This window comes from Coregonus lavaretus (genome assembly GCF_964263955.1).
Source record: "Coregonus lavaretus genome assembly, chromosome: 3".
In the NCBI taxonomy this organism is placed as follows: Eukaryota; Metazoa; Chordata; class Actinopteri; order Salmoniformes; family Salmonidae; genus Coregonus; species Coregonus lavaretus.
The window spans coordinates 33,728,682-33,742,673 of record NC_139990.1 but is presented as its reverse complement, the minus strand read 5'-3'; the positions used below and the strand labels follow the sequence as shown (position 1 = coordinate 33,742,673).

At 44.4% G+C, this 13,992-nt stretch overlaps 1 protein-coding gene across 2 annotated transcripts in view; it reads right to left on the bottom strand.

The window, feature by feature from the left end:
* The window catches only part of cgnb (cingulin b), a 64,081-nt gene that overhangs the window by 28,776 nt on the left and 21,313 nt on the right, over window positions 1-13,992 (bottom strand). For both annotated transcript variants that reach the window (XM_084158713.1, XM_084158714.1), the window contains exons 2-4: window positions 3,784-4,930; window positions 3,611-3,705; window positions 3,226-3,295 (exon numbers count right to left, since the gene is read on the bottom strand). In XM_084158713.1, coding sequence (XP_084014839.1) covers window positions 3,226-3,295; window positions 3,611-3,705; window positions 3,784-4,902 — 1,284 coding nt within the window. In that variant the 5' untranslated portion in view covers window positions 4,903-4,930. The remainder of the gene's footprint in view (window positions 1-3,225; window positions 3,296-3,610; window positions 3,706-3,783; window positions 4,931-13,992) is intronic.

Below are 13,992 nucleotides of genomic sequence, written 5' to 3'. Positions count from 1 at the left end.
ACATTAAGTTTATGCAAAGACTCAATATTTGCAGTGTTGACCCTTCTTTTTCAAGACCTCTGCAATCCGCCCTGGCATGCTGTCAATTAACTTCTGGGCCACATCCTGACTGATGGCAGCCCATTCTTGCATAATCAATGCTTGGAGTTTGTCCGAATTTGTGGGTTTTTGTTTGTCCACCCGCCTCTTGAGGATCGACCACAAGTTCTCAATGGGATTAAGGTCTGGGGAGTTTCCTGGCCATGGACCCAAAATGTCGATGTGTTGTTCCCCGAGCCACTTAGTTATCACTTTTGCCTTATGGCAAGGTGCTCCATCATGCTGGAAAAGGCATTGTTTGTCACCAAACTGTTCTTGGATGGTTGGGAGAAGTTGCTCTCGGAGGATGTGTTGGTACCATTCTTTATTCATGGCTGTGTTCTTAGGCAAAATTGTGAGTGAGCCCACTCCCTTGGCTGAGAAGCAACCCCACACATGAATGGTCTCAGGATGCTTTACTGTTGGCATGACACAGGACTGATGGTAGCGCTCACCTTGTCTTCTCCGGACAAGGTGTTTTCCGGATGCCCCAGACAACCGGAAAGGGGATTCATCAGAGAAAATGACTTTACCACAGTCCTCAGCAGTCCAATCCCTGTACCTTTTGCAGAATATCAGAGAGAAGTGGCTTCTTTGCTGCCCTTCTTGACACCAGGCCATCCTCCAAAAGTCTTTGCCTCACTGTGCGTGCAGATGCATTCACACCTGCCTGCTGCCATTCCTGAGCAAGCTCTGCACTGGTGGTGCCCCGATCCCGCAGCTGAATCAACTTTAGGAGACGGTCCTGGCGCTTGCTGGACTTTCTTGGGTGCCCTGACGCCTTCTTCACAACAATTGAACATCTCTCCTTGAAGTTCTTGATGATCCGATAAATGGTTGATTTAGGTGCAATCTTACTAGCAGCAATATCCTTGCCTGTGAAGCCCTTTTTGTGCAAAGCAATGATGACGGCACGTATTTCCTTGCAAGTAACCATGGTTAACAGAGGAAGAACAATGATTTCAAGCACCACCCTCCTTTTAAAAGCTTCCAGTCTGTTATTCTAACTCAATCAGCATGAGAGAGTGATCTCCAGCCTTGTCCTCGTCAACACTCACCTGTGTTAACGAGAGAATCACCGACATGATGGCAGCTGGTCCTTTTGTGGCAGGGTTGAATGCAGTGGAAATGTTTTTTGGGATTAAGTTCATTTTCATGGCAAAGAGGGACTTTGCAATTAATTGCAATTCATCTGATCACTCTTCATGACATTCTGGAGTTCATGCAAATTGCCATCATCAAAACTGAGGCAGCAGACTTTGTGAAAATTAGTATTTGTGTCATTCTCAAAACTTTTGTCCACGACTGTACAGAGGAGAATACAATTTTGACCGTGCAAAAATACTGACTGTTGCCAAAACTGACCGCATCATTTCAAATACCCTGCAAGCCGCTTGATCTAATCTCCACATTTTTGGGGTGTCAAAACGGAGCTCTTGGAGACACAAATGATTACTCTAAAGGTTATACAAACTCCCTCTTATACAGTTGAAGTCGGAAGTTTACAAACACCTTAGCCAAATACATTTCAACTCAGTTTTTCACAATTCCTGACATTTAATCCTAGTAAAAATTGTTAGGATCACCACTTTATTTTAAGAATGTGAAATGTCAGAATAATAGTAGAGAGAATTATTTATTTCAGCTTTTATTTATTTCATCACATTCCCAGTGGGTCAGAAGTTTACATACACTCAATTAGTATTTGGTAGCATTGCCTTTAAAATTGTTTAACTTGGGTCAAACGTTTTGGGTAGCCTTCCACAAGCTTCTCACGATAAGTTGGGTGAATTTTGGCCCATTCCTCCTGACAGAGCTGGTGTAACTGAGTCAGGTTTGTAGGCCTCCTTGCTCGCACACGCTTTTTCAGTTCTGCCCACAAATGTTCTATAGGATTGAGGTCAGGGCTTTGTGATGGCCACTCCAATACATTGACTTTGTTGTCCTTAAGCCATTTTGCCACAACTTTGGAAGTATGCTTGGGGTCATTGTCCATTTGGAAGACCCATTTGCAACCAAGCTTTAACTTCCTGACTGATGTCTTGAGATGTTGCTTCAATATATCCACATAATTTTCCTTAGTCATGATGCCATCTATTTTGTGAAGTGCACCAGTGGAGGACTTGGCTGATTTCTTTTGATTTTCCCATGATGTCAAGCAAAGAGGCACTGAGTTTGAAGGTAGGCCTTGAAATACATCCACAGGTACACCTCCAAACGACTCAAATTATGTCAATTAGCCTATCAGAAGCTTCTAAAGCTATGACATCATTTTCTGGAATTTTCCAAGCTGTTTAAAGGCACAGTCAACTTAGTGTATGTAAACTTCTGACCCACTGGAATTGTGATACAGTGAATTATAAGTGAAATAATCTGTCTGTTGGAAAAATTACTTGTGTCATGCACAAGTCCTAACCGACTTGCCAAAACTATAGCTTGTTAACAAGAAATTAGTGGAGTGTTGAAAAACGAGTTAATGACTCCAACCTAAGTGTATGTAAACTTCAGACTTCAACTGTATGTACAGAGAACACACACATCCTCAAGCTGTTACTCCTACATGCAAAGCTCAAACGCACACACATTTATAGACAAAAACACTTTTGATATGTGCACACACACAGCTTTCACTAAAATGGGTCAATCTCAGCTGAAAGAGCACAAGGTAGTACAAACATGTCCTTAAAAGGTTTTTCGTGATATCCAATTGGTAGCTACAGTCTTGTCCCAACCCCTACAGACTCGGGAGAGGCGAAGGTCGAGAGCCATGCGTCCTCCTAAACACGACCCTGCCAAGCCGCACTGCTTCTTGACACACTGCTTGCTTAACCCGGAAGCCAGCCGCACCAATGTGTCAGAGGAAACACCATCCAACTGGTGACCGAAGTCAGCTTGCAGGCACCCGGCCCGCCACAAGGAGTCGCTAGAGCGCGATGGGACAAGAAAATTCCAGCAGGCCAAACCCTCCCCTAACCCAGGTGACGCTGGGCCAATTGTGCGCCACCGTATGGGTCTTCCGGTCACGGCCGGCTGTGACACAGCCTGGGATCGAACCCAGGGCTGTAGTGGCTCAAGCACTGCAATGCAGTGCCTTAGACCGTTGCGCCACTAGGGAGGCTATCATTTCCTTATAACTTTAATTCTTACCTTAGCACCACTGGTCGTCTCGTAGACAAGGTTGCCTTTACGTTTGATGGATACATCACTCTCACTGGTCCTAATGCAGAGTGTAGCAAATTAAATGAAGTTGTGCTTTAGTAAGATAAGGATACAGTAGGATATCTATGAATGCAAGTGGTCTCCAGTGGTTATAATTACTGATATAAGAGTGTCATCTTTTTCTAAGTGTACAGGACATTTTGGTACAGGAGTAAAACATTTTCTTATTTATTACGGTGAAACATTGCCCAATTCAAGTTTGAGTGTAGGATTTCTCTTGGTTTTTACCACTACCACGATAACGTCTATAACAATGTAACAGCAGGGACTCGGAAGCAACAGCCTTCTAGGTCATATGTTTAACTTTCTTTACCCCTCTTTCAGGATGGTGTAGATAGCTTGTTTGGTTTGTGGTTCCTCTTCACTGATGACCTCTACACTCTGACCCCTTAGAGGGGCCGGCATCCCCTTCAATGGTAAAAGACAGAGGGTCAGAACAGATGCATTATAATGCTCACACACACAAAAATAAACTTTGTTACTTACCGTCTTTGGTGGGATGGCAGGAGGGGTATCCTTGACAACTAACTTCCCAGGTGACTTGATGAAGCTTGGCTTGGGGCCAGGGAGGGCTGTCACCTTCGCAACTGAGGCAGGGCTCATTCCTAGGCTACTGTACAGAGGTGTGGATGACATGGAGGAGGAGGTGGTGGAGGAGATGAGAGAGGAGGCCGTGTTGGGAGTTGGTGAAGGAGGGGAGACCTTAGGACGAACTTCTTCGCAAGCATCCAGACTTCTGGAGCGTCTGCGTTCGTCGAACTTGAGCCGCAGCCTTGTTCCGGAGCGCCCCCTAGTCTGTCCAGTAGGAGTGCCAATGTTGAACTTACTGATCAACTTGTTGATAGGCGCCAGAGAGGTCTTGTCGATGGCAGGAACAGGCTCCTCATTGAACGACACTGGAGGAGGGGGTTCTGGGAAGGACGAATCAAGACCATTTCTGCCCATCAACCCACCGAGCCCCACCCCATTCTGCCTGGCCCCTCTGGGACTAACAGGTTTGAGTCCTGCCTCATTAAATTCCTCCACGTTGATCCAATCTCTCTCCTTCATATCCACTCTGTAGGATTCTGCTGCTGTGGGCCCGGGTTCTTCCTTGACCTTTACCCTTACCTTCTCCACCGGTCCTTCACTTCGTGTCCCACCGTCACCCTCTCTCTGGCTCCCAGCCTGCCCGTCCCCAGGAGGTCTCTTGAAAGGACTCCCAAAGTCCTCCCTGCCCTCGTCCTCTGGTGTGGACTTTGGAGAGACCGGAGAGCTGAGTGTCTGTCCAGTAGGGGCGTAAGGGTTCTGGACGTCCCCCCCTTCCTTCCTCTGGGGCAGGCTGTTGTAGGGCGAGGAGTTGGGGTTCTGTGACTGGGCCTGCTGGGTCTTCAGCTGCACCCCATACGAGTCTCCCTTCTCCCCGTCCTTCAGCACCACGTAGGGCTGGCCGGAGATGCCCTGTACCCGCACGGCCACCCCGTACTTGTTGGAGGGGGGCTTGGAGCCGCTGCCCCTTCTGGTCTTCTCGGGGTAGCCCCCGCCAGTGTCATGGAGGTCCTTGATGAAGCGGATCTGGACGCCGTAGTCCAGCGGAGGCTTCCCGTCTGTGGAGAGGGCAGCCATTTTGACTTCCTGGTTGGGCTAGAGGAGACTTGGGCAGAGAGTGAAATTCTAATGAGTTCATACAGTCCACACACACACACCTTCACATAAATCACGTGTTGCAGTCGACAGTCAGCTTCACAAGTAATTTTGTAAAGAACAGTTGTACAGAAGTCAAAATAATATTTATTCTCTTTATCCTAACAAGTTTCTCCATTTCTATTCAAGCTATTGTGTTTCAGGTTCTACACCTGACAATGAGAAGGTTACTGGCACAATGCATACACTGAAACTGACTCACACCACGCGGTTAATCATCCACTAAGTGCACCTCTTTCATTCTCTATAATCTATGAATTTCATTCTCATAGTCTAGTCTATAATTTGCCTGGGCCTGTTTAGTTTCCTCTTAGTCACTGCTGCCTGCCACCACAGGACGGTCATTGATGGGGTTTGCATATGACCTTCATTACATTACGGTCTTTCTCCGACTTCATTTCCCAGACCTTTCCTTTTACTTGATTCCTATCCTCACATGCACTGTATGACCCACTGTTGCTTAAGGAGGAGGAAAAGTATGATGCAGCTGGTATAGTATGAGATATGGCATATCTTCATGATACCCTATCATATGCCGTATTCTGTACAATAGCTTTTCTCACAGGACGTACTGTATTCATTGAGACAATTATGCCACTGGGCCAATGAGCATTTCTTTGTGCTGGTGTAGGCGTGATGTGTGAGAGAGGGAGAAAGAGAGTGACTGTATGAAGAGAGTGGGTTTAGAGGGCCTGCGGGTCCGACAGTGATCATTGCAGCGCGGTCTGAATTTTTCATGCTGCCCGCTCATAAAAAGATAGGATATCTCCTATATGCAAAACATAGCTCAAGAGAAAGCGCAAGTGTTCGCTCTCATCATTCTTGGTGCTTCAAGTTCAGTAGCCATACCTCTGCTCTCCTAGTTGGGCGTGCGAGATCAGATGTGCATGTGGTCTCAATTAAATAGAATAAATCGGCTACAGCCTATGCATGGGCGGAGAAGCATGCACAGTTATCTTTCTAAGTAAATGTACTTTCTAAATAGGTTTTGGCTATAGTTTACTACATTGCTTAGAAATAAATTTAAATTTTACATTTACGTCATTTCTAATCCAGAGCGATTTACAAATTGGTGCATTCACCTTATGATAGCCAGTGGGACAACCACTTTATAATGTATTTTTTAATTTTTAGAGTATATTTTTAATTTGTTTTATATATATATTTTTTTTGGGGGGGGGGGGGGGGGGGGGGTTGAAGGATTACTTTTATACTATCCCAGGTATTCCTTGAAGAGGTAGGGTTTCAAGTGTCTCCGGAAGGTGGTCAGTGACTCCGCTGTCCTGGTGTCGTTAGGGAACAGTTTTGACTGGGCTGAGTGGGAACTGTGCTTCCGCAGAGGTAGGGGGACCAGCAGGCCAGAGGTGGAAGAACGCAATGCCTTCGTTTGGGTGTAGGGACTGATCAGAGCCTGAAGGTAAGGAGGTGCCGTTCCCCTCACAGTTCCGTAGGCAAGCACCATGGTCTTGTAGCAGATGCGAGCTTCAACTGGAAGCCAGTGGAGTGTACGGAGGAGCGGGTTGACGTGAGAGAACTTGGGAAGGTTGAACACCAGACGGGCTGCAGCGTTCTGGATGAGTTGTAGGGGTTTAATGGCACAGGCAGGGAGCCCAGCCAACAGCGAGTTGCAGTATCACTTGCTTGCTATCTAAATATTGATCACCCATATTTGTCTCCAACTGAAAATCATCCCGCTCCTAAAAAAGGTAGGCTATATGCAAAAGTAGCTCAAGAGAAAGTGTCCGCTCTCTCTCCAACTCTGCCAGGGGTTCCCAAACTGTTTTGGTCCACGACCCCATTTTGATATCTGAAATTTCTCATGACCCCAACCATGTGAAAATTCCAGAATTTAACAGCCAATATAAACCTTTTTTATTTGAGTCTATGGCAGTCACTGTTAGAATGTTTTTCAATTATTTCTGATTGTCTTCTCCACTCACCATCACATTCTTTTAATGTGGGGCTATGACAATCAATTGCAAATTAGTCTGACATAATGTCTCTTATCTCACCACCACTAATGAGATGGGTGTTTGATGCATGTCGCGTTGGAGATTCTCAAAGTCAGGGGGCGTGGTCGACAGTGCGCACCTCATCTCTGCTGTCACATCCAACCTGGATCGATGTGGTTTTAATGGAGATGAGAGCACCGAATACAACTTCACACATACAGTTGAAGTCGGAAGATAACATACACTTAGGTTTGACACAAGTCATTTTTCCAACAATTGTTTACAGACAGATTATTTCACTTATAATTCACTGTATCACAATTCCAGTGGGTCAGAAGTTTACATACACTAAGTTGACAGTGCCTTTAAACAGCTTGGAAAATTCCAGAAAATGATGTTATGGCTTTAGAAGCTTCTGATAGGCTAATTGACATAATTTGAGTCAATTGTAGGTGTACCTGAGAATGTATTGCAAGGCCTACCTTCAAACTAAGTGCCTCTTTGCTTGACATCATGGGAAAATCAAAAGAAATCAGCCAAGACCTCAGAAAAATAATTGTAGACCTCCACAAGTCTGGTTCATCCTTGGGAGCAATTTCCAAACGCCTGAAGGTACCACGTTCATCTGTACAAACAATAGTACGCAAGTATAAACACCATGGGACCACGCAGCCATCATACCGCTCAGGAAGGAGACGCGTTCTGTCTCCTAGAGATTAACGTACTTTGGTGTGAAAAGTGCAAATCAATCCCAGAACAACAGCAAAGGACCTTGTGAAGATGCAGGAGGAAACAGGTACAAAAGTATCTTTATCCACAGTAAAACAAGTCCTATATCGACATAACCTGAAAGGCCGCTCAGCAAGGAAGAAGTATAACTGCCATAAAAAAGCCAGACTACGGTTTGCAATTGCACATGGCGACAAAGATCGTACTTTTTGGAGAAACGTCCTCTGGTCTGATGAAACAAAAATAGAACTGTTTGCCCATAATAAACATCGCCATGTTTGGAGGAAAAAGGGGTATGCTTGCAAGCCGAAGAACACCATCCCAACCGTGAAGCACGTGGGTGGCAGCATCATGCTGTGGGTGTGCTTTGCTGCAGGAGGGACTGGTGCACTTCACAAAATAGATGGCATCATGAGGAAGGAAAATTATGTGGATATATTGAAGCAACATCTCAAGACATCAGTCAGGAAGTTAAAGCTTGGTCGCAAATGGGTCTTCCAAATGGACAATGACCCCAAGCATACTTCCAAAGTTGTGCCAAAATGGCTTAAGGACAACAAAGTCAAGGTATTGGAGTGGCCATCACAAAGCCCTGACCTCAATCCTATAGAAAATTAGTGGTCAGAACTGAAAAGGTGTGTGCGAGCAAGGAGGCCTACAAACCTGACTCAGTTACACCAGCTCTGTCAGGAGGAAGGGGCCAAAATTCACCCAACTTATCGTGGGAAGCTTGTGGAAGGCTACCCGAAACGTTTGACCCAAGTTAAACAATTTAAAGGCAATGCTACCAAATACTAATTGAGTGTATGTAAACTTCTGACCCACTGGGAATGTGATGAAATAAATAAAAGCTGAAATAAATCACTCTACTATTATTCTGACATTTCACATTCTTAAAATAAAGTGGTGATCCTAACTGACCTAAGACAGGGAATTTTTACTAGGATTAAATGTCAGGAATTGTGAAAAACTGAGTTTAAATGTATTTGGCTAAGGTGTACGTAAACTTCCGACTTCAACTGTATATGAGCTGGCAAAGGGTAGCCTACCATGAGTTATATGGTGCTTTGAAGACAGCTGGGAACTCAGAAAAAGACAACGTCAAATCATGAAGTCAGTGAACTTTAGGTCAGAAAGTCAGAGCTCTAGAAAGAAGCCAGAGTTCCCGAGTTGGAATTCAGTTGAAAACAATTTTGTTTCTTTCAGAGTTCCCAGTTGTCTTGAACGCACGCACTGAAGTCTGAGATTTCCGAGTTCCCAGTTCCGAGTTTCCAGTTGTTTTGAACGTGGCATTAATGCTCAGAGGGAGACGGCAGGGTATTCCCTTTGAGTCAGGTACCACCTCCGTAGTGACACGTGAATGAGTTGTCTGCAGCATTCGGTCACATGACAGCTCGATCAGCTGTTCGATTTCACTTACCGGCATGTCAACGGAGCAAGGAAGGATTGGGGAGTAGGTCCCAAAGTGCTCTTCCAAGCGTTGGAGGTGAGCAGTCATCACTCGTCTGGGACACTTACTGATGCCGTTTTCTGTCATTTTCTTTTCAGTACACAGAATTTTTTTATTTTATATATATTTTTACATCCATTGTGAATGACAACAGTTCCTCTCTCAATGCGAAAAATCTTTAACACTCCCCCTCGATAACCACCAAGCCTCGTGTGAAATTAAACATTGTCATGCTCTGATCCCATATCTCCACATTGTTTTGCAAACAGGTGTGCGCACAGTGGATGTGGTTTGATGTAGTTTACAATCGAAGTTACCTGCTGCAGTATATCTCCGAGTTCTGCTCTCAGCTCTTTTGCCCCCAGTTGCTCTCTGTGTATCATACAATGCGTCCATATAGCAGAGGGAGACGTTCATAACGAGTGCAGAGACCTGCAAAGGTATTGATGTGAATTTGTGCCTCTGCACACATTGTTTTCACCATATCAATTGCAGCCGGTAATATTACAGTTTCTGCAATAGTGAGTGGTTTTATAGCGTATCAGGCCTAGCCATTCACCGTGGGAATTATTCAAGTACAACGGTCAAGTGCAGCCTTTTCCCCATGATCTAAGGGTGCTCTTTCGTTACATTTAATTTTTTAGATTTGAATAATTTTCATTTAGATTTTTAAGGTTAACCACATTACAATGATTGAGATACAAAGACAATAGATTTTTTTTAAGCGATAATTTTTCCTTCAGGATATTTCTAATTCTCCCGCGACCCCAAATTCATATCAGGACCCCTAGTTGGGAACCGCAAAACTCTGTTCTCTTCAAACTACTTCTATATTGGCTGATATAGCAGCACAGTAATACCAATAGCCTAATATAAAATCGGCCACGTGAGAATATCTGGTAATTTAAACTATTTTAGGTTATTTTTGCGCATTCTGATATTGCCTATAGGGTGCAAAATTGCTGGGACTGTGGCTGGCAAGTGAGCTGCATCACATACGCCTAAAATAACATTGCAGGACTGCGGTTGGTTTTGGGAACAGTTCTTGCGGGAGCGGGTGGGAATCGGACAGCAGAAATTGGGTAAACATACCATTGTGCCACCTAACCTGGAAAGTGCTTTCATTTATATCAGTAGCACTCAAAATGAACAATATGTTATGCTGAACAAAAATATAAAACGCAACATGTAAAGTGTTGGTCCCATGTTTTATGAGCTGAAATAAAATATATTTCTCCCAAATTTTGTGCACAAATTTGTTTACATCCCTGTTAGTGAGCATTTCTCTTTGCAAAGAAAACCCATCCACCTCACAAGTGTGGCATATAAACAAGCTGATTAAACAGCATGATCATTACACAGGTGCACCTTGTGCTGGGGACAATAAAATACCTCTCTAAAATGTGCAGTTTTGTCACACAACAATGCCACAGATGTCTCAAGTTGAGAGGGAGCGTGCAATTGGCATGCTGACTGCAGGAATGTCCACCAGAGCTGTTGCCAGATAATTTAATGTTCATTTCTCTACCAGAAGCCGCCTCCAACGTTGTTTTAGAGAATTTGGCAGTATGTCCAACTGGCCTCACAACCGCAGACCACTTGTAACCACGCCAGCCCAGGACCTCCACATCCAGCTTCTTCATCTGCGGGATCGTCTGAGATAAGCCACCTGGACAGCTGATGAAACTGTGCTTACACAACCAAAGAATTTCCGCACAAACTGTCAGAAACCGTCTCAGGGAAGCTCATCTCTGTGCTCGTCATCCTCACCAGGGTCTTGACCTGACTGCAGTTCAGCATCGTAACTGACTTCAGTTGGCAAATGCTCACCTTCGATAAACACTGGCGCACTGGAGAATCCCAGTTTCAACTGTACCGGGGAGATGACGTGTATGGCGTTGTGTAGGCGAGCAGGTTGCTGATGTCAACGTTGTGAACATAGTGCCGCATTTGGGCGGTGGGGTTATGGTATGGACAGGCATAAGCTATGGAAAACAAACACAATTGCATTTTATCGATGGCAATTTGAATGCCCAGAGATACCGTGACGAGATCCTGAGGCCCATTGTCGTGCCATTTATCCACTGCCATCACCTCATGTTTCAGCATGATAATGCATAGCCCCATGTCGCAAGGATCTGTACACAATTCCTGGAAGCTGAAAATGTCCTAGTTCTTCCATGGCCTGCACACTCAGACATATCACCCATTGAGCATGTTTGGGATGCTCTGGATTGACGTGTACAACAGCGTGTTCTAGTTCCCGCCAATATCCAGCAACTTCGCACAGCCATTGAATAGGAGTGGGACAACATTCCACAGGCCACAATCAACAGCCTGATCAACTCCATTCGAAGGAGATATGTCGCACTGCATGAGGCAAATGATGGTCACATCAGATACTGACTGGTTTTCTGATCGACGCCCCTACCTTTTAAAAAAGTATCCTTGACCAACAGATGCATATCTTTATTCCCAATCATGTGAAATCCATAGATTAGGGCCTAATGAATTTATTTCAATTGACTGATTTCCTTATATGAACTGTAACGCAGTAAAATCGTGTTGTGTTTATATTTTTGTTCAGTGTATATAATACACACAATGCACACTTAAAATAATTGTCATTAGGGGTTATTGTATGTCAATCATGCAATGATTTGGATTAATAGTAGATAGCACATTGGACTGGAGTATAAACTGTTGTGAATGCTTATTGCTTACGACAGGTATCATGCTATGGTTATAATGCAGTTGTAGAATCTTTACGACACAGCTTTCAGTTACATATAGCCTATCAATAGAGGGGTTAAACATCAACCTCTCCCCCCAAAACGGGCTTACCGTGAGAGCAGGGGGGGAACGGTGGATATACTCCTTTTATTGTCCCAACTCCTTGGAGCATGTTCCACCAGCGGCTATGCTAGGAATGGGCCCCTCTCCTATCATCTACCACAGAGCCATCTCCCCTTGGCTCCACAGACTTCATAGACACACTCAGCCATAGTGTGTTTGCAATGGGCACACCTGCACAGTGCACCCCCCCCACCCATCCATCTCAACACAGTAGCTGCCTCACTCCTTTTTTGCTCTCTTTCCTTACATTTTCTTGCTAGTTTTGGGTTACAGATGTTGCCAAACTGCTTGAGTTTATCCCACAGCATTTGACGGAGGGCCGTTCTCTCGTTCTCTGATTAATTGGTAACCTGGGGGCAATGAATCAATAACCAGAGGTAATTAGCTATTGGGTTACACTGTAACAGCCCATGCCTTGACCATTAGGCATTAGGTTAGATTAACAAGTCAAAGTCAGCCTTTGTCTTCCAAACATTCTCAGGATTCCAGACATTCTCTATATACTAAATGTTCCGAGTGAGTTTCCATTGGTTTAAGAAGTGGATTATGAGGAAGCTGTACAATTGGAGAACTGGGGCATCTAATGTATGAATAGGGAGGTTTTAGTCTGAGGGTTTAAGCTGATAGTTGATTGGAAGGGGTTAGTAAGGCTAACTGCCATCTTATGCCAAAATCATGGGTATTAATATGGAGCTGGTCCCCCCTTTGCTTCTATAAAACAGCCTCAGTAGTGAGTGTTGCAACCGAGGACAGACGATTTTTACGCACTACGCGCTTCAGCACTCGCCGGTCCCGTTCTGTGAGCTTGTGTGGCCTGCCACTTCGAAGCTGAGCTGTTGTTGCTCCTAGAAATTTCCACATCACAATAAACAGCACTTACAGTTGACTGGGGCAGCTCTAGCAGGGCAGACATTTGACGAACTGACTTGTTGGATAGGTGGCATCCTTTGACGGTGCCATGTTGAAAGTCACTGAGCTCTTCAGTAAGGCCATTCTACTGCCAATGTTTGTCTATGGCGATTGCATGGCTTTGTGCTCGATTTTATACACCTGTCAGCAATGGGTGTGGCTGAAATAGCCAAATCCACTAATTTGAAGGGGTGTTCACATACTTTTGTATATATTGTGTACTATAGGACACAGAGAAAGTAAACATGTAACGTAATATAGATAACTGGCAAATGTTATTACAAGGGAGACTCCTTGTCAAAACACAGATGAATCAACTGTGTGGTGGTACTTTGCCATTAGAGAAACTACAGGATTTTCAATGGTAGACATAAGCCCGGATGGCAATGTTTGGTGAATGTATTGGAAGGCTACGCCATTACAACCCAGTTGCAGGCCAGGGTTTTGCTCCATTGGTCTCACTCTATCCCACTCTCTCAGACAAGGCCTCGTCACAACACATTATTATGTAAACAGAGAGAGGAATGTCACCGAACAGGACTGTTTGCCAGCCATTGTCCTTCCCTCTCTCCACGCCCCTCCCACTCTCTGCCCCTCTTTCTCACCCATGCCTTTTGCCCTACATGTGTGACACACAAGGGTGAAAAAGAAGCCCCACTTGAGGTAAAATAAACACCTCAGGTATATATATATATATATATTTTTTTTTAAACATCCATATGGGTGTTTGGATTGACAGAAATACATGTCATAAAAAACAACTAAAGCCACCCTTGCAACACAAGGAGGGAGTACTCAAAACTATTTCAAATCTACACAACCCTAAAGCCTGAAGGGAAATGTGAGAATTAGTTTGTTTATTCAAAGGACACCTGGATTGTACAATATTTGCACAAGCTCTCAAGTTGGTTTTTGATCATTGCTAGACAGCCATTTTCAAGTCTTGACATAGATTTTAAAGCCAATTTAAGTCAAAACTGTAACTAAGCCACTCAGGAACATTCAACATCGTCTTGGTAAGCGACTCCAGTGTATAGTTGGCCTTGTGTTTTAGGTTATTGTCCTGCTGAAAAGGGGAATTTATCACCCATTGTCTATTGGAAAACAGACTGAACC